Raw genomic sequence first — 20978 nt, 5'->3', positions numbered from 1 at the left:
TACTTTGTTAGTCACTGTCTCTTCTGTCTGGCGTCTACTTTGTTCTTCCTGTCTGTCATGGTCCTTGATTGAGTTCAACTGCCTGTAGTTCCCCAGGTGTCTCCACTGCACTCGTTACCTCCTGTGTATTTAAAGCCTGTGTTAGCTTGTGTTCTTTGTTAGAGTGTCTATGACTTTTATCTATTTTCATGGCCTCATGTGTTCCTGACTATGTGTATGGATTTTGGAGCTTACTGTTTGTGTTCCTTGGTGGCTATAACCTTGTTGTTTTGGAGTTTGACCGTAAGAAACCAAACAGCACCTAAAAATAAACAGGAACTCAAAATGTGCTAACTTTGTATTTAGGGAGAAATATGAAATATAAAACTGTGTTCAGGGTGGCAGCTGTGCAACAGATGATTTAATAAAACTGTGACTGTGTGACAGCTCACCTGTGAGAAAAGTTTAACTTGTTTATATGTTTGAAATAATTAGTTGTTATAAATGAATAAACAGTGATGGCACCTGTGTAAATATGTGCAACATTCTCGCTTTGAATAGGCACAAATAAATCATGCCGGGTAACTCTATGAAGCTGTAGGTAGTTAATGAACTCAGAAGAAAGATTCCTACCAACAGCTAGAAGCAACAAGTCCAGCTTCAGTTCCAGTGAATGTTTTGTCAAGTCTGATGAAGAATGAGAGCATGCAGCCAAGGATTTTTAATCGTGCTTGATTGAAGTGGTTTTACTCAGTAACAAAGAATACAATGCATTAAAAACACAAGTTTTTGTGTGTTTGACATAACATTTCAATGCCAGCAGAACATTTAAAAAATGTTGGGGCAAGGATAACAAAACACTGGAAAAGCAATTGCTAAAATCTTTCCTGGTGGAACATCTCACAGTTGCTCATGTTAATTGGCAACCAGTGAATGAGTATAAATGAGAACCCTGATCATTTTTCAATAAAACTGATGTTACTAGGTTACTAGGTTGGACTGTGTAATATTTACTTATCAGTTTCAGTTACAGTTCTACTCATGGCCACTAGAGGCAAGCTGTAAAAGTGAATCAGTCTTTTGGCCTCTATGGATAGTTTCCCCTCTATGTCATGACAATACTGTACTGTGTTGTTTTTAATAACTGATGCCTTTGGTTACTTCAAGTCATCAAAGAAGTCAAAGTGTGCTTCAGTTTTGCTGAGTTTGACTCAAATATTTTGTTTGTCTGTTACTCAGCGGTCTGTGTTGTAACTGTACAGATTGTAGATGCAGCTTGCTAGCCATAGCTGATAACTTAGCCCTCCAGCCCCCAATCTAACTATGGTAACTTATGTCTCAGAAGAACCACACATCCAAAAACCTATCACTGAACAAAGGGTGACAACACAGTGGCTAAGGCCATCTTTTTTTACAGTCTTCTGTCTGAATGCATCCTGTGATATGGGCATAAGATTATTGCTAATAACATGAAAAAACTGGCATTAGACTTTCTGTCAGCCTCTGTCTCATGGTCTCAGTCTAGCCAAACTAATCTCACAGAAGCTGCAAAGCTGCTCCCTAGTTAGTTTATATGTGACAAACTTTTTTTGCACTCAAAACAAAGCCTGAATATCAGGATTCTTTCCACATTTTAGCATCAACACTGGTCCATAAAAACCACACAGGCTCCAAAACATAAAGTTTATGTGCTTTCACTTGCCAAAAAAAAAGACCCAGACACTTTTCCAAAATGACCAAACACCATTCATGTATGCTGTGTCTCATTACAGTTTTTCTCAGGTTACAGCCTTTTGCAGGTTACATGTAATGTTTTGTTATGTGTATGAACTGTCATCTTTAGAGCTGAGAATTTCAAAAATGTGCCAAACTGCACTTGGATGGAAATATCTGTAGAGCACAATTTTATGGTAAACCATTTTATTGTGATGAAGCTAGGGTCTGTGACAGGTCAGATTAACAAGATTAACCAATAATGAAAATCATCAGAATTGTGACAAAATGCTACCAGGAGGCCAAACAGAGGCTCTTTTGGGGAAAAGCCTCAGTGAAAGACTTACGAATAATAGTACTCTGCAAAATGTGGATATTTTACCATCTACAGTACATAAAATCATTACGAATTAGAGAATCCAGAGAAATCTCTGAATGCAAGGAATGGGGCTAATAAAAACAATATTGAATGGCTGTGATAATCAGGCCTTTGAGTGATATATTAAAAACAAACAATTCTACAAATCACTTTTGTAAGTCACTGTTAGTGAACACAATTTGTGTATAGCAATTTAAAACTGTCACTGTATGAAATGAAAAAAAAAAAAACGACACACACAAACACACACCATATTTCAATTACTGCAGGTTTTAGGTTTAGATAAAGTTTTAGGCTGAGGGTTGGGAGCATTCATATTGTGGTTATGGATGGGGTTCCATTTCTAGGGAATGATGCAATGTCCTAAGCAGGGAAAAAGTGTGTCTCAGTGTGTGTTTATTAGCACTAAAGGTAGGCTTGCCACTTTATAGTAAAAGCACATGACCTAAGACACTAAACTCCACCCATGTGCAGACAAATTTACTGCAAGTAAGTACACACACACAAACACTCGTCACTGTGTCCCACTGTCAGTCTCTCCCTTCTTTCTCTTTTTCTTTCCCTGAGATCCCCGGGCACAAGGCATTATGGGAATCACTCTGGCACAGCTCTCACTCTTCACAGCTTTAATCTTTAAGTTGTTTCCATAGAAACAAGTACATTCACTCAGTTGATAACTGTTGGATCACTTCTAAAGCCATAAATGAACGTCTGCATCCAACATAAAGCCCCTTCACAACCCAATAACAGAGGAATGTCTTAGTCACTGTGATCCACTGATTATAAAGAATGAAGACTCAGTGCTGATGATGCTGCGCAGGACCAAAAGAAGTGCAGCTGGTTGAGGGTTTTTTTTCTTTTGTTTTTTTAGCATTTCCCGATGCCACCACTGCCATGACAGTCAGATATTTGGTTTGTTCAATGAACTCAAGTCCCAGGTTTGGTTATTTCAGGTTAACGTAGCTGCAGTAGATCCCCACCTGTCATCTTGTACAGTATGTTGGTGTATCTTCAATCACCTCAGAAGACCCCCCCACACACACACACACACACACACAGACACACACACAATCTCTGTCTTTCTGTCAGGCTCTTAGATTTGACATGTCATTAGAATTACAGACAATCTTTCTGTTTTTGTTTTGTTTTTTGTTTTTTTTTAAGTAAAAAATATCCCATTAATGTGACTGGAATAAAGACCAGTTGGAAACAGACACATGCCCATTCACACTGTGACCAGGGTAGGAGTCTTCCTCGGCACGTGCACAGCAGGAGATCACCCCCCCTCCTTGCATATGTGCCGGTTTCCATGGAGACACGCAGTTAAAAATAACATGGGCGATGGCTTGTCTTGTGCCATTCCACCAACATGGCTGAAGAACTCACAAACACGCACGCACACACGCACATGCAAATGTTGGCAGAAGTGTGTTTGACAAACACACAGTGAACAATATGAAAACGCACACACACAGACATTTTTTTACAGCCTGATGGTGGCATTTATTCCCACGCTCCTGCCGCTGGTCGAAACAAATGGGATTTCTGATGAAATTTTTTTTGAGGAAAACAAAAACAAACCTGCTGCAGTTCGATAAACTAGTCCATTAAACTTAGCATATAAAGCACTTAGTATGAATACACCATTATAGTATGTAAAACTACCTTAATTTTAACATGCTAAAGTCTTTGGGGGAAGGAAGCACCCAGTTACACATACAGCAGTTACACAGCAGTATAAGCTTTTATTTTAAGACCTAATTATTATCATGTGAGGAATCGCCAGTATTTGCTCACTTATTGTAAGAAATGTAACTTCCTACCTGCTGAACACCCAACTGTGTTTAGTAGCATGTTGCTAACAGTGTGTGTCTCCCATTTGGCAATGTGCAGGTACTTCGTTAGTTCAGCTTTACACTTATTATTGCAGTTCAAATGAATGTTTTTTGTGCTTGACTGAAGCCCCTGACCGTCCTGTCCTGTAGCCGTGGTTAAGAAAGCTTTTTATCTGTGAGAAACTGCAGGAAAACAAAATAAATTTGCTCCTCCTCTGACTCATAGCTGCCGTGTTAGACAGATGAACAGAAAGCATTAAAAAAACAATATTAAACTAGGATACTGAACAGCATCAGTAAAAAGCCAGTCAAAGCAGTCAGATGACATGATTTGTATTTTCAAGAAGTGTTCAGGGAGTCCAGAAACAGGGTTACTGCCTGAAAACTATTCTAAATAACTAATGTCAATTACAAAGACCCAAAGATCCCCAAAGACTGCTCTGGGACTTCAGAGACTCTGTTTTCAGTTTTCAGACAAACACAGAGGAATTGCAAATACATAAAATAAGCTAAAAGAACATTTTTTCCTCTGTGCTACTCTGCAGTTCTCTCCCTGTTCTCTCCTTTCCTAATTACTGTACTGTCTCTTTTGGAGCAATGCTGTAATACTGATGAAGATCTGCTAAAGGAGAACTTCACCTATCTCCAGTTTGCAGGGAGGACTCAAGTAATACACATTTCGGCTTGTGGTCTTCATAAAGGTCGTCGTAGAAACAAGGAGACAACATTTTAAGTATGTTAGGTGTAGAGTGCAAAAAATATAAAATATCATTCACTTACAGTCCATATTATATTTACCACTGAGGCACCTTGTAGCCTTCCATATTGGAATTGCCAACTTTAAAGCAGAAACAAACCACGTTTACCCTCTAGTACAGAAAACCTTTGTCATAGAGCTATTTCACCCCTTCATAACAATTGTATTTATGACCCACCCATTTAACTGTAGTTAAGTTAGGAGCGTGACGTCATTGACTCACAGGTTGAAATGTTTAACTGCACAAAGAGTCAAAGAACTGCAGATTTTGGTTAGTGAAACAAGAATATTTTATTTGTATGTTACTTATGGGGTTATAAAGCAGGGCTTTGCAAACCAGTGAGTGAAACAACAATGGCTACATCTATGAGACCAAGTACTCATTGGTCATACCACACCTACCTTTGTGTGGCTGCACAATTGACACTGTAGTACACATTTGAAGATGTCTCACACACACACACACACACACACACACACACACACACACACACACACACACACACACACACACACACACACACACACACACACACACACAGAGAGAGAGAGAGAGAGGCTTGCACAGTGAACACAGTACCAACTATGCAGTGAAATCTAGTAGTAACTCATCATTTACACAAATACACAACATTGGCTCTCATTCTGTGTAATGTTCATGCAGTACCACTAAGGGGCAGTACAGGAGCCTTTCACTGGAGTCTGTTAATACTGAGTAAACAGCAAGTACAGAGCCAGGAAATAATCCCTTGAACATTTAACCTGCTGTTATGCTGTTGATATTTTCTCTGGCTTGCCTGACCCATTGTGACGTAGTGGGAGCTATAAATAAGACCTTACCTTTATTGGCAAACACTGTGGCTCACCTCTGTTTGCCATGACAGCTAAGTCTTGCAGCCTTATAGAAATGGGCACGTAGTTAAGATAACATGAATGTTGTACAGACCAGAGTGAAAGAACGGACGGATCGAGGAGGAGGGAGGCTGAACAATGGTGCAGGTGTGCAGCTTTTGAAAGAGAAACAGGAAGAGGAAGAGGGAATAGCTGTAAATATAATGATTTGAGAAGATACACACTGGAAGCAAGTCAAATTATATGCCAGTGCAGTGAGAAAATTACAACTGGTGAGATGTTATAAAATAAGAAAAAAAAAAATCTGGCTTTAGAAAACTGAGAAATCACTTCAAATAGTCATTGCAAGCAGTTTGTGATGTCCAGTAATCTCTAAACTAACTGTGAGATTTCACTGTTTCTTTCTTCAATTAAGCAAAAAGATCCTAAAACCACAGCTACTGAACAAAAACGTTCTAAAACGTAAATCTTCAGCACTTTTTAACCTGAGCAGTTGTTGTCTTTAAAAAGCAAAAGGAATCAAACTTGCCACCCTTTGATTAGTGGGTGTGCTGCATACAACATGCAGCCACTGCAAAGTGGTTTATTCCTAAAGGTTTTGTGTGTGTGTGTGTGTGTGTGTGTGTGTGTGTGTGTGTGTGTGTGTGTGTGTGTGTGTGTGTGTGTGTGTGTGTGTGTGTGTGCATTAAGCTAGTGTCAAGCTAAGAAAATGCAAGATAAAGAACATTAAGCATGATCCCTCCATTTAAACAAGTCTGTAAAAGGTTGTTTTAAGTGACTTAAAAGACAAGACTGATAAAAGTGATTTGCTTAAGCTTTTCAGGCAGAACAAGCCATTAGGGTCCTATCTGAGAAGCTCAAGTTACGAAGCAGTTAATATGTGGTTGAAGGGTCTCTGATCTTGCACTGATGTTTCATAGATCACTCAGTACCACAACCCCTGACAAACAACCCCAGGGACACCAAGCTATTAAGGACTTCCCAGCAGTCCTGTTTAGGAAATCTGCTGTAAATAACTGAGGCAAGCCATGAGGAATGCCTATACATTTAATATTCGCAGCCATGGCTTCTCTTCCTCTGCATATTGACCAGTCTTGGGGAAAAATGTGGACACGTGGTGACTTTGCGCGTGTGTTCAAATATTGCTGGTGTGTCTCCTGGGCAGGGCGGGAGACTGAAAGCTCCTTGATCAGACTGCCGGTTCCACGAGCTCTTCTCCAAAGTCAGAGCTCCAGATTACAGCAGATTACGAGGCAGGGTGTTCTTACACTCTTTCTTTCTGTGAGCATGTGCAACCAATCTCTGTTGACTCCTAATAGTCAGTATAGACAAAGACTAAGTTTACCTGAAGAGGAATTATTTAAAAACTCCATTCCTCTCACCTTTTTCAAGCAATGGACTAAATTTTCTTGTCTTCCTCAGTGTTGTAAAGTTGATCAAATGTTTGATTGCATAAATGAGAATGTCACACCATCACAGTCTGTCTTTTAGATCAAGCTCATACATATTCCCAGCATGTGGTGGATTAATACATTAATACTTTGCGGCTGAACCCTCCTTCCACATATTACAGCATCATAAAGAGATTATGGCCAGGGACAGGCCATGGCCAGGCAGGATTCTACCATCTGATACAGAAGCATGGGGGTGAATCACAGGGACAAGAGGGATAGCACACACAAGAGTCTGTGATGAAGTGTAGGCCTGTCACTTTGTTGGTGTCATGGGGTTCTGAGCAAAGCCAAAGTGAAACATCCACATATTCCATGGACAAAAAAGTAATATTTCTTTTCAGTGATGTGGTGGGTCAGCTGAAGGGAGGAAAAAGCAGGGACAGCAGGTTGATGGGTGAGGAGGAGGAGGAGGAGGAGGAGGGGGAAGGTCTGTGTCTGCAGATGTTGTTAGTATGGACACTGGACTTGCACAGGAATGGTTTAGAAATGTATGTAGCTGTAAATAAGGTGGCATTACTGAGGAACAGATGATAAGGAGTATAAAAGAGAAAAGGAGGAGCAGCAGAGAAAGACACAGAAGAAGAAAAGATAAAGAGGAAGTATACAGCTGCTGACCATGGCTTTGGCTTGCCTTGGTCTAGGGTGCGTCCCTGTGCAATCCAGAGGTAATGTTCCTGTTTAGTTACTGTTTTCATTATCTACACTGTTAATTAGATTTTTATTAAGATGGCACTTGTTCCTGTGTTGATTTTATATGAGCTCACTGTCTTATTTAAAGTAGCAATGTAGAATATTCCAGTTTCCACATTTTTGGGAGCAAGAGGTGTGCTAGGCTGAAAAGCTGCATCCATAGATTGTATGGGTGCATTGTTCAGACACAAATACCTATTCAGTGCTAAGTAAGAGACAAATAAAATATGAGAATTTCACTAATCAAAACTGGAGCACAGCTGGGCTGTCTGCTAGTAGAATTTACCAACAGCAAATCATATTTACTGTTGGTAAATTCTACATATTTTTTTTCAGTTATATGTATTAAAGAGGCTCCAAAAGCCACTACAAACACAACTGAGAGGTCCAGATCAGTTACTTCAATTACTCAGACAGCTCAGGTTGAGCGTTTTGGAGCCAAAGTTAGAGGGGCAAGGCTGAGATGGTTTGGACATCTGCACAGGAGGGATAGTGGATCTAATGGACAAAGGATGCTGAAGATGGAGATGCTAGGCAGGAGGAAAAGAGGAAGAAAGCAGAGAAGATTCGTGGATGTAATGAAGGAGGACATGCAGAGGGTTAGTGTGACAGAAGAGGATGTTAGGTGCAGGGTGAGATGGAGGCAGATGATCTGCTGCGGCGACCCATAAAGGGAGCAATCAGAAGAAGACAAGGAGCGCACTGTGTCAGAACCCACCTCCACTCGTCTAATAATGCGTAAATTTAAGCCTTGATGAATTTGGATGCATGGTGGTGCAGTGCATTTTTGACTCACAGCAAGAAGGTCCTGGATTCAAGGCTGGGGCCTTTCCGTGTGGAGATTTCACGTCCTCCTTGTGCTTGTGTGGGAACACTGGCTTCTTCCCACAGTCCAAAGACATGCATGTTTATTGGGGATTCTAAATTGGTCATAGGCCTTTCTCTATGCAAACTCCATAGAGAAAGGCCCCCGTGGACCAGGAAAATATTCAAAGCCAGAATCACAGGAAAGATGAGATGTTGAATGGCTTGAGCTGCCATACGCTCACACACTGCAGATTCCTTCTGGAGAACAGGCCAGCTTGTGTTTCTTATATAACAGCTGTCTACTATGACAAGATTCTGCAGCTAGTGCCTAGGGAGTATACTACCTGACCCAGATACACCCTAATGCATTCTACTAATGACTTACATTCACTCACATCTGGACGAGAGATTGAAAGAGATAAAGAGAGATACAAAATCATATATCCGTACCAGGAATAAAAAAGGCAATGCTAAATCTGTGCCCTGTAAAATATTGTGGTTGTCACAGATGATTATGCCTGGTTGTGGTCTTGTTTCATAAAACCCTGGTTCAAAAATAGTTGAGACACCTTTTTCTTTTATTGAATGTGCTGCCACAAACTCATAAAAAAGTTGATGTAAGGACAACAAAATATGGAAGCTCGTTTCTGCCACTAAAACAAAACGCCATCCTTTTTGACCGTCAACGGTCAAAATGCCTTCTAGCAAATCAGTGTTTTCATGTCGATCTGTTGGACAGCTGATGGCTTCAGCCTCCTGCTTCCAGTTAACAAGGAAATGACGTACCGTCACCGAGCTTCCTGATTGGCAGTGCAAACTCGAAATTTTGTGTTATTAACGCAAAATTTTGAGACATGTAACTCGAAATTTCAACTTATTTTCTTGAAATTTTGAGATACATACATAAAAATTTTGAGTTATTTTATTAACTCAAAATTTCAAGTTACAGATGGCAATTTTTTTCTTCTAAAAGTGGTGGAAACAAACTTCCATAACAAAACATTACAGTGAATTACAAGAACCTGTGGATTCTTTCATCTCCTCTGTAGAGGATATTGATTAACAAGTGTTAAGGTAACACTGTAACATGCAAACAAAGAACAAACTAGATCCAGTAGTGCTGCTTTCTTCTCTAGGCCTGAGTTCACTCAAGACTGTAGACAAAGTGAAAATTTGATTTTTTTTTTTTTTTAAATGACAGAAAAATTTCAAAACATTGAGCATCTGAAGTCTACATAAATCAAAAATGGAGAGAATTTTTTTTTTTAGCTTTCTCAACTAAATCAGTCGGTCCCCTCAGTTCCCAAACACAGAGTGCTGTAAAAAAAAAAAAAAAGAAAGTGATAGTGAGAGAAATACGACTTGAATGAAACATGTTGCTAGGACCAAGTTTAAATTGAATTGAATTGAATTTCTTGATTTCTATTTTAATAAGCTGTCTTTGTTCTATTTTCAGTTGAATGTAGTGTTTAAATTGTTTTTTGAACCATTGCATTTTTTTTTTATGTAATTTGGTTATAGTTTGTGGGCATAACTCTTTTCTATACTACAGCGTGTCTTCTGTAGATAACAAAAGAGGTTGCATCTGAACTGTTCACTGGCTTAGATTGGTTTGTTACTGACCCTCTGACTGTGTTTGCTATGTTCAGGGAGTGAGCACAAAATGTCTTTCTATGTATGTTTTTTTGCTCTACTGTCTCCTTTTTCTTCTTTGGTTTAAAGTGTGCTATTCCCCCAAACTTTAAAGCCAGCTTTCTATGTGCACCCCCCCCCCCCCCCCCCCCCCCCCCCCCAAAAAAAAACAAAAAACAAAAACAAAAACATGAAAATAAAAATTAGACCCATAAGCCAGATGAGGCTTAACAGACTGATAGTGAGAATGATTACTGTCATTTAACCAGATTTTAGATGCTTTGCGAGGTTAACCCTGCAATGCCAACATATGATAGTTACAGGAACTGCTGCACACACCCCAGTAGCCCAGTTGCAGTGTCAAAACAGCGTGGGTGGATGGGGTTTGAAATCACAATAATCCTTGCACTTGGAACATACTGACAAAAGTACCTCAAAAGTATCTGCCTTTAAACTATCCATTGAAGCATTTTGTTTGATGTCCTCAGACATTTTCCATATTGTTTTGCTAAAGGTAGTTTATCAAACTCGGTGAAACCCTCTGACTGTTATGAAATTAAAAACTAATGTTGATAAGATTGTGATCTTCTGTTTCCTCTCTTTTTTTTTTTTTTTTCATACTTCCTGTCTTGAAGCCATTACTGGCGTTTATGCAATTCTTGGCAACAACACTGCAAGTTGCTGACACTGTACCTGCAAATATCACAGCTTGAGGAAACAGAGATTGAGGCATACAGTAAAAAAAGGAGAGAAATTATGGATGAAAGACAGAAAGTCGGCAAGATAGAGTGGACATTAGATGAGCATGTATGCACTGCTTTCAGTGTGTGCAGATTAATCGGATTCACTTTGTAAGACACAAATATAATTGTCTGCAAGTGAGAGTTAGAGATCAGGATCACACCACGCTTTGTGAGTAATCATTCCAGAAATCCTTGTTATTCTAAAGGGTTTGGAAATTTGTTCTTGCAGCTGTATCAAAGACAAACTATTACTGTACCCAAAGCAGTAAGATAGATACAATGTGTTTGATACAAGGCGTGTCTGTCTGTGTGAGTCTGTTTGCGTTTAAATAGAAAAGTACTTTTATCAACAGCAACAACCTACTGATTTAATGGGCACAATAATTGGTTATATGGGCCAACTGCTGCTGATGTAGACATTCCGAATGTAATTGCAGGCAAAAAATAAGCCCAGATGAAATGTTGTTTCTGATGCGCAGTGTGGCTTTCAAGGCTCCGAGTGCAATTCTGAGTTAAAAGACAGCTGATAATCAAAGCTAAAGTGTTTCGAGAGCAGAAATCATTCCTTCTTTGGCTCCTTCTCTGAAAATCAGCTGTTTTAACTCTCAGACTTTTTATGATAGCAATTTTTGTCTACAGTAAACATGAAGGACTGTGACAAATTTACAGTCATCTACTGGTATGTACAGAGTTTCAGGGGTGGGTTTTGCTGCCACCTGCTGGTAAATCAGGGCTTTGTCTCATGTTTCCATGCACAAGACATACAGACTAAGGACTGGCAAGTTCTATCGCTAAATAGATTCGAAGAAGGCTGGTTGGCTGGGGTCTTTCTGTGTGGAGCCTGCATGTTCTTCCAGTGCCTGCACTCCAGCTTCCTCCTACACTCTAAAGACATCCTTGTTAGGTTAACTGGTGATTCTAAATTGGCCTTAGGTGTGAATGTGAGCATGAATGATTCTTTCTGTCTGTGTTAGCCATGTGACAGCTGGGATAGACTCCATATGATCCTGAATTGCAAAAGGGGTTAAGAAAATGGACGGATGGATGGATATACGTATGTGTGTATGTGCAAAGCACTCTGCAAAAGTTCCCTGCTCTAAAAGTAATTAGAAGATGCCTTCAAAATTATTTGGAACTCCAAACTCCAGAAATAATTTGGGAGCAATCACACACTCCCATGATGGTGAAAAGCAGATACAATTTTGTTTTCTGCACAGACCTTTTTTTTTTTTTAATTATCATAGTCACCATATTTTCATTAGTGACATCACACAAACTGGAGAGTCAAAAGTTACAACTGAATCATGGGCAATCACATTAAAGATTTCATTTAAGAGAATTTATTCTGTCTCTCTCCTCTCTCATATTAGCGGTGTCGAACCTTGACATAGAGAGCAAACTGTCGGTTCACTATCAGGCTCCGTGGCACCAGCAGCACAACATATTTCATCCTTGTACCCGGCCGCCATGTCTGGAGGAGCTGCACAGAAGTGCTCAACTCAGTCTCAGAGCTCTGCACCGAGGTGAGAGGCTGACCCAGGCTGCAAAGTTGCATTATGTACAGATTGTAGGTTGCGAATTTATATGCGTGTGTTTGGTTTTCACAGACGAACAACAGCAGCTGCGGTCCACAAGTAGGGAGAGAAACAGGGTGACCATCTCTATCTCAGTTGCGCCCCCCATGCCCACCTTCCCCTCGCCCCACACCATCAGGCGGCAACAGCGGAGTCGCCTGGCAAGAACGGTGAGGTTATACTGTGAAAGTATAATGTGAATTGAGAGTATGCTATATTTAACACAAATCAAACAGGGTGCAGTTAGAATATGATTCACAGTAAATGGCAGTAACTACACCAGAGACTTGTCAGAGTTCTTGTCAGTCAGTTCATATCTGTAGTAAGGCATGTCAGGAAATTTGTAGTCGGCATCAGTGTCTCTGAAATCTGATTGAACCCAAAAAATCTGTCAAATGCATGTATTTCAGTATTGAACCTATACACTTGTTGCTGCCTAGTATAAAACAAAAAAAAACAAAAAAACAAGTTACTAGCTGACTAAGGTGTGGCTGCTGCTCTGTGAGAAAGTCAAGTAAGGAGAGATGATATTTTTTTACACTTCCCTCCAACTCATATTTTGATTGTGATTCAAATCCAAAAAGGCACAATAAACATAATAAAGTTATTGGTGAATTTGACTGATTTTTTTTTTATTCCTTTTACATACGTTTTATAGTCTGATAAAATTGTTATTGTGAGTTATTTTGACCACGATAAACGTTCAGAGAAAATCTGATATAGTGACAGCCCCAATTTCAACAGACGCTCATCTTAAAATGCTTCTGGCATTCAGCTCAAAGTATGAGAAATGACTCCATCATCTGAAACAAGATAATGTTTGGGGTTTTTTTTTTTAATGTTGAGTGTGGAGTATGGCTGCAACAGAAGCACCTGTCACAAACTGAAAACAATAACATTTAAAGCATTTAACCATTTTTTGAAAATATATGTTTGATGTAAAGTTGAAATCAGAAATTTGCTTACTTTGAATTCAACGTGCAGATTCAGTTGCCTGACTTTGAGCTTCTTAGATAACGTTAAAGCATTTCCTTATTGGGTTCAAAATAGTGTGTGATGTTGTTTGCATAAAATCAAAATTCCTAGTATCAAAGTCAGCAAGTCAATGGCACCTCTGCAAAAAACTGAATTAAAAATTTACTCGTTTTTTTTTTTCCTATTCATATTTTTGTGGTTATTGGCACCTTTAATTCTTATTGTGTTCCAATAAACTGATAAAATATCTCATTCCAACTTTGCCATGCAGCAAGAGAGAGCAGAAAGGGAGCGAGAGTTAGACTACCAACCCAGGAAGGTAAAACAGAAATTTGTGATTTTTCTATCAACACCTGCTGTAAAATTTGTGTTATATTCATGTGTGTGCAGTTTCTGCTACATGTTCCATATTATCATACTACAGTGCTCCAATAAGGCCCCAGCATCTTTCATGCAGCTATCTATTATATTGTTGTACTGGACCCTGTTGTTGTGTGTTTTTAATTTGCTTTATCATTTCTTGTTTCGGAAACTGTTGAAGGAGAGGCCTGTGAAAGAATCCGAAATCCAAACCATACAGAGAAAAGTAAGAAAGAACACTGAGACAAAGCCAAAACTATATCATTTCAGTTAGAAATGATAGATTTCGCCTGCGTGTGCAGAAATGTTTGATTTTATGTGTTTTTTCTTTTTCTCTACCCCAGGAGAGGCCGAGAGAAGCAGATGTTCAGACAAGCCAAAGAAAGGTAAGAAAGATGTAAACAGTAACTGACATCTAATGTCAAATATTTGACCTTTTTTTAAAGATGTTTATCATATATATATATATATATATATATATATATATATATATATATATATATATATATATATATATATATATATATATATGCAAGACTATAAAAAAGTCCTAACATATGTAAAAAAAAAATTAAGAGTTATGAGTTGAAGAAGAGCTATTATGGAAGACAGGTTGAAAACAATGCAATACCTTGTTCATTCATCACTTTTTGATTTTCCTTTAATCTTATTTGAAACTATTAAACCTTTTTGATTTCTCATGTCATTTCATCTACTTTGTTTGCTTTTGTTATATTTTGTGTTCATAGTTTGAGTGCTTTTACTCACTTCACCCAATTGAAAGTTGTATCTTCATTCCATGGAACAGAAAGGTACCAAACCTTTGTGTTTTACCTTCTTTTTCTACGACATTGTTTAGTAGTTAATATTTTGTTATTTCTCTACAGCTTCATTGTGCACTACCTTTGATATAGTCTTAACTATTACACACGCTCAACAGACACTTCATTAGGTACACCTTGCTCATATTGGGTTGGACCCCTTTCTGCCTTCAGAACTGCCTTCATTCTTCACGGCACAGATTCAACAAGGTGCTGGAAACATTCCTCAGAGTTTTTGGTCCATATTGACATAACAGCATCACACAGTTGCTACAGATTTGTCAGCTACAGATTCAGGATGCAAATCTTCTGTTCCACTACATCTGAAAGGTGCTCTACTGGATTGAGACCTGGTGACTGTGGAGGCCATTTGAGTACAGTGAACTCATTGTCATGTTCAAGAAACCAGCTTGAGATGATTTGAGCTTTGTGACATGGGGTGTTATCCTGCTGAAATCAGCCATCAGAAGATGGGTAATCTGTGGTCATAAAGGTATGGGTAGGCTGTGGCATTTAAACCATTTGCTCAGTTTATACTAAGAGGCCCAAACTGTGCCAAGAAAATATCCCCCAGACCATTACACCTTCACCAACAACCTGAATCATTGACATACAAGGCAGGATGGATCTATGCTTTAATGTTGTCTACATCAAATTATGACCGTACCATCTGAATGCTGCAGCAGAAATCAAGATTCATCAGACCAGTCAATGTTTTTCAGATTTTCTATTGTTCTATTCTGGTTAATCTGCAAATTGTAGCCTCAGTTTCCTGTTCTTAGTTGGCAGGAGTGCATCTCATATGCTCTTCTGCATACTTTGGTTGTAACTTTATTTGAGCTACTGTTGTCTTCCTATCAGCTTGAAGCAATCTGGTGATTTTCCTCTGACCACTGGCATCAACAAGCCTTTTTCCCCCAGAGAACTGCCACTCACTGGATATTTTGTTTTTCTTTTTTGGACCACTCTCTGTAAACCCTAGAGAGAAGAAAAATCCCAGTAGATCAACAGTTTCTGAAATACTCAGACCAGACCTGGCAGCAACAACCATGCCACTTTCATCTCCACTTAAATCACTTTTCTTCTCTACTGTGATGCTCGGTTTGAACTTCATCTTTGTTGGGTCATCTAAACAATGCCTACATACCTAAAGGCCCTGAATTGCTGCCATGTGATTGGCCGATTAGATAGTTGTGTTGCTCAGTGGTTGAACAAGGTGTATCCAATGAAGTGCCCATGAGTGTATATGCTAATGTTACAGAAATTGTAAAATACTGCCACGATTCATCTCAACGGTGTAAATATTTATTAAGCAAATCTGCAACTTTCTGAGATTAAATCCTAACACATACTTAATGGTGCCAATGCCTGCCTGTTTCTTCCAGGCTACCTCGACAGGGGAAGGTGAAGGCGGTGAGGTCTTGGGAGGCCACAGAACCCAGGCCTCAGCCCCCAGTGCCCCCTCAACCCAAGATAAGCAGACAAACTGGTCGAAGGAAAACGTCCCGCCATTAGATCAGAAGACATCTGGCGATTCTCATGCTATCTCTTCCTGCATCATCCCCATAAATGTTACAGGTAAGTTAAAGAAGAAAGTTAAAAAAAATAAATAAATAGTAGTTAATAAATGGCTATAACTGGCTTTTGTCAGGACCAAACCAGAAACCTTATCATCTAACTGTTCCCAAACCAGGAATCATACCAGATAGCTTGCTTGAAAAAGATTATCAAAAAACATTTTATATATACATTGTTGTTATTACAGGAGTTGGGTTTGACAGGGAAGCAAGTGCTCGATGCTCTCTAGTCCATTCTCAGTCAGTTCTTCAGAGAAGAAGGAAGTTAAGGAGGAGGAAAACCATAACAGGAATACCCAAAAGAGTACAACAGGATATGGGTATGTTATAATAAAATCCTTCACACATGGTATTTTTGGAGCTTTGGCGATAAAAAGATGACATGCAGTTTTTGCAAACAAGTAATTGGGTTTTAAAAATTTAAAGAGGCTTAAATGTGAATTGGTTTGATCACGAGTCAAAAAACATCTCAGTTATGTGTAAAGTGTGACATTTACGTAGAGAATGCTAGCCAAAAGGATATAAAAAAAAAACCTGTTGTTTATTTAAGGGTTCACCTTCCAACAGGGTTGTTTGTGGTTATCATGTTCTTATAACCCCTGAAGAAAAGGTTTGTACAAGATATTTCAGAAAGTGAACAGGCTTCGATTCTTTGCTTTCAGATTCAGATGAATCACCCGTGGCAAGAGAGCGCACAGTGATTATCCATGCCAATCCACACCAGCTCTCTCTCTGTCAGGAAGAACTCTCAGTCAGTGGTCGCCTCCATCACACTCGTGACTCTGGCTGCCAGACAGATGATTTCCTTATAGCATGTAAGTTTCTGATAATAGAGGAGTATATTTGGTTCGTTACAGTAAACCATTTTACTACACACACACAGACCAAGGTTTTTCCTTGATTGATCTAGTCTGTTTTCTCAGACCCACTAGATGCTGTTGCTAAGTTTGAACATGAAAATTACTTCAAAGCTGCCTGTACACGCAGTCGCCTCTATACGGCCCCCATACTGCCTTTCATCCTCAAACTAGATTCATCGATCTGGAATTTAAATTATTTATTTTTTGCAGCAATAATCTACACTGGAATTAAGAAATATCTCCCTCTGTTCCCCGTTGTCTCTCTCTTCTCTTTTCAGGTACAGCTGCTCCCTCCAGAAGGCGTATTAGAGCTCAGCGGGGCCATCAGGGAATTCCTGCCTCTTTGTCCCATTCAACAGGAAATATTTCTTCCCTTGGTGACCAGTCAGACTCAACATACACCACAGCCACATCCCATGGTGGGCGATTGCGCTCACGTAGCCTTCCACGAGAGGGTGGACGTCTGATGGATAGTGATGAGGATGATGATGACAATTATGATGATGATGATGAAGATGAAGAATTGTCACCTTACGAAGCAGAGGACTTTATTCCAGCTGGCCCCAGTCCAAGAATGAAGATGATGATGATGAAGGATGAAGAAGAGAGCACAGATGACCAAGCAGCTCCAGAGCCATTGCAACTTGGAAGCCTAAAAAGGCTGCAGCGAACTGGGGAAAGAGACAGAGGAGGTGGAGGAGGTGGAAGCCCAGAGCATGGCTGGATGGAGAGGGGTCGTTCACGCTTACCTCGAAAGGCTGACATGGGCAGCTGTGAGATTTCATCAAGTTCAGATACTTTTAGTAGCCCTATTCATTCAGTGTCTACAACAGGAGTCCTAGGCAGCCATGTGGATCACAAGGAAGACCACCAGTCATCAAGTGGGAACTGGAGTGGTTCTAGCTCTACCTGCCCCTCACAGACATCTGAAACCATCCCCCCGCCCTCTTCTCCACCCTTGACAGGCTCATCCCACTGTGATTCAGAGCTGTCACTCAACACTGTACCCAATGCCATTGATGAGGGATTCTCCCTGGATCCCTCATACCACTCTGACCTCAGACCCCAAGGCCAGGGTCACAGATCAAGCTCATTCACATCCTCAGCCACAGACCAGCTGGATGATGCAGGGGTCAGTACAGCCAGTGAAGGAGAGTGGACATACCCTCCAGACCAAGACCAGACTGACCAAGATCAAGACCCTGACCAGACCCAAATCCTGAGCCAGAGCCATGGGGTAATCCAAGACTACAGCTCCAAACACAGTCTTGAAGACCAAGCCGGCTTCAGTGACAAAACAAGCAACACAGAAACAGAGCCTGGCTCACATTACACATCTAATACAGAAGGTTTCTACTCCTCCTCTGTGCATATCGGGGAGTGTAATCAGAGTTACAGAGAATACATGTATAACTATGCAGACCCAGGACCTGACTGTGGTCAGTCCAACACTGTGGCAGCACCACTATCACATGGAGTTTACCCTGAGCCCTCAGCTGACTTCAGAGCAGGCACTCTGACCCTGGGAAGGACCTGTCGTTCACTGAAGAAACCGAAAGTCAAACCTCCACCACCCAAACGAACCTCTTCGCTAAAGGAGGCCAGTGGTAGTGTAGATGTCGGAACGGACACGCAGGCAGATCAGGATCAACCAAAGATGGTTAGTGAACAAGAGCTTACTTTGTCTTCCACAGATATGAAGCTGGAACTAGACCTAGAGCTTGGAGTTGCTCCAGAACCATTACAGACATCCTGTCTAGTGGCAGAGCCTTTGGGAACATGGGGAATGGGACTGGGGGAAACTGTGGACATAGTAGAACCCATGTCCTTCAGCTCTGCAGATACACATTCATTTAAAGATGAAGGTGCTGTACAATCTGACTATGCAGACCTGTGGCTTCATAACAATGAACTGAAGTCCAGCAATGGTGAGTACACATCTATGTCCAACTCAAGCACCGCCACAGGCACTACTGTCATGGAGTGTATCAAGTCACCAGACAGCTCTTCCTCTTCCACAGAAACCCAAACCCAGGTCCCTACCCAGGCTTCAGAGACCGTGGCAACTAGTTCACCACTCCCACCTGAAGATTTCAAACTCGGGTCTCCTGAGAAACTAGCTGGTCTGGCCTCACCATCAAGCGGTTATTCCAGCCAATCAGAAACACCAACATCAACCTTGCCTACATCTTCAGCAGCATTTTTCCCAGGACCACTGTCTCCTTCAACTGGCAAGAGAAAGCCCAAAGTGCCAGAGAGGAAGTCTTCTCTCGCTTCCCTGCAGCATTTCCCCAGAGATGGAGCTTCCATTTCCTCTTGCTATAAGAGAGACCCTGACTTTCCACCTCCACCTTCTCAACTGGATCTTAGCGTCCTTCATGGTGGCTATGTCAGACACACGTTATCCCACCGGACTCACCACATGCACACATTGCACCACAGCAAACACAGAGCTGCAAATGTTTTAGCCACTGGAACAAAGCTGTTGGCCCCTGAAGCCTCAAATACCAACCCACCACCAAGCTTAAACACTACTTCAGCAATTCCTAGCTCAAATCTATCCGCGATAACTCCATCTGCTCTTCGTTCAGTGCAGCTTCATTCTGTTAGCCAACCTACAGATCCACAAATTACTTACACTACAGACCAGGAAACAGCAAGTGCAACAGAGACTGCTACAAGACCCAAATGTCCTCCTAGTGGGTCTACTCTGGCTCCACCTCCTCTTAACACTAGGCCTCTGCCTCCTCGCAGACCTCCTCCTAGACCACCAGCTCATGAGCACACCTCCTCCCCTGAACATACACAACCAACTCCCCCTGGTCGTCATCCTGATGGGCCTCCATCTTATGAAAGCCTGCTGCTTAGACAGGATCGCTATGGACCTGGAACCTTCTGGGCTATGACTGCCTTCAGAACGCGAATGGACCTATCATCAGACCTCTCTGAGGACAGTTCACCTGTTCATCGACCTGTGCCACGTGCTCCCCACCCTTCGCCTGTGGATCTGCACACACATATCCATTCGCATACAGAGTTCAGAGGGCTCACCCACTCATCTCGTGCACACCCTGAGTTTAGGGTTTTGGGAGAGCGCTCATTCTCCCAGGATGATGATGATGATGATGATGAAGAGGAGGAAGAAGAAGAGCAAGTGAAAGAACCGCCTAGGGCTGTATGTCTAAGAGGAGGCATGCGATCAGACCATCCTCCACCCCCAGCATATGAGTTTGCTGGGGGATCCCACTCAGACTCAGGGCCCTGGGCTAGTCCAATCAAAGTGCCTGGTACCACATTGGAGACATCGCATCCTTACCTAATCAGCGACACAAGAAGAGGAGGACAAGAAGAGCCGGAAGAAGAGGAAGAAGTGACATCAGGTGCTACCAGAAGTGCCCAACAACAACAGCTACAGGACAGCAAAGATGATTCCACCACTCCTGACACTGAGGATTACTTCAGTAAAGGTAAGCTTCTAGACAAAATTACACTGGCATAGTAGTGCTCCTTTCGTAAAAGAATACAGAAAATATCATAATATGCCATGATATTTCTTAATATTAAAAAAGGCCCAGCAAACCCTACATTAGATTTTTTATAACAGAACAAGATTAAATCATAAAGCAAGGTGGTTTAAGGGATGGCTATTTTACCAACTGTATAATAAGTGATCAGACGGCCAGATGACATGTGTTAGGGATGTCGTGTGCCACAGATTCTACACCCAGTGATAATTCACTCTCCCCTCTGACGGATGACACTAAAGTGGATGATGACATCATTATCACATCACCCAATAAAACCCGTACAACTGAGGACCTGTTTGCCATGATACACAGGTGCTGGTCAATATATTTAATTACAATGAGTATGCATTGTTTGTAATATATATATATATATATATATATATATAATATATTTATGTCTTCTGTTTATCCCATGTCTGGATTTTAATCATGACTATACTGTG

The 20978-nt window shown here is 40.8% G+C and overlaps 1 protein-coding gene across 1 annotated transcript in view; it reads left to right on the top strand.

Moving 5' to 3' along the window:
* Positions 1-20978, top strand: part of nhsb (Nance-Horan syndrome b (congenital cataracts and dental anomalies)) — a 64817-nt gene that overhangs the window by 42533 nt on the left and 1306 nt on the right. Inside the window, exons 2-12 of the mRNA XM_030723583.1 lie at positions 12212-12364; positions 12449-12585; positions 13662-13709; positions 13932-13976; positions 14095-14136; positions 14500-14562; positions 15957-16149; positions 16337-16468; positions 16811-16963; positions 17287-20475; positions 20724-20847. Coding sequence (XP_030579443.1) covers positions 12212-12364; positions 12449-12585; positions 13662-13709; positions 13932-13976; positions 14095-14136; positions 14500-14562; positions 15957-16149; positions 16337-16468; positions 16811-16963; positions 17287-20475; positions 20724-20847 — 4279 coding nt within the window. The remainder of the gene's footprint in view (positions 1-12211; positions 12365-12448; positions 12586-13661; positions 13710-13931; positions 13977-14094; positions 14137-14499; positions 14563-15956; positions 16150-16336; positions 16469-16810; positions 16964-17286; positions 20476-20723; positions 20848-20978) is intronic.

The sequence above is a fragment of the Archocentrus centrarchus genome, chromosome 3 (genome assembly GCF_007364275.1).
Source record: "Archocentrus centrarchus isolate MPI-CPG fArcCen1 chromosome 3, fArcCen1, whole genome shotgun sequence".
Taxonomy (NCBI): domain Eukaryota; kingdom Metazoa; phylum Chordata; class Actinopteri; order Cichliformes; family Cichlidae; genus Archocentrus; species Archocentrus centrarchus.
The sequence above is the reverse complement of the archived record's forward strand: the minus strand, read 5'-3'. Positions and strand labels throughout refer to the sequence as shown.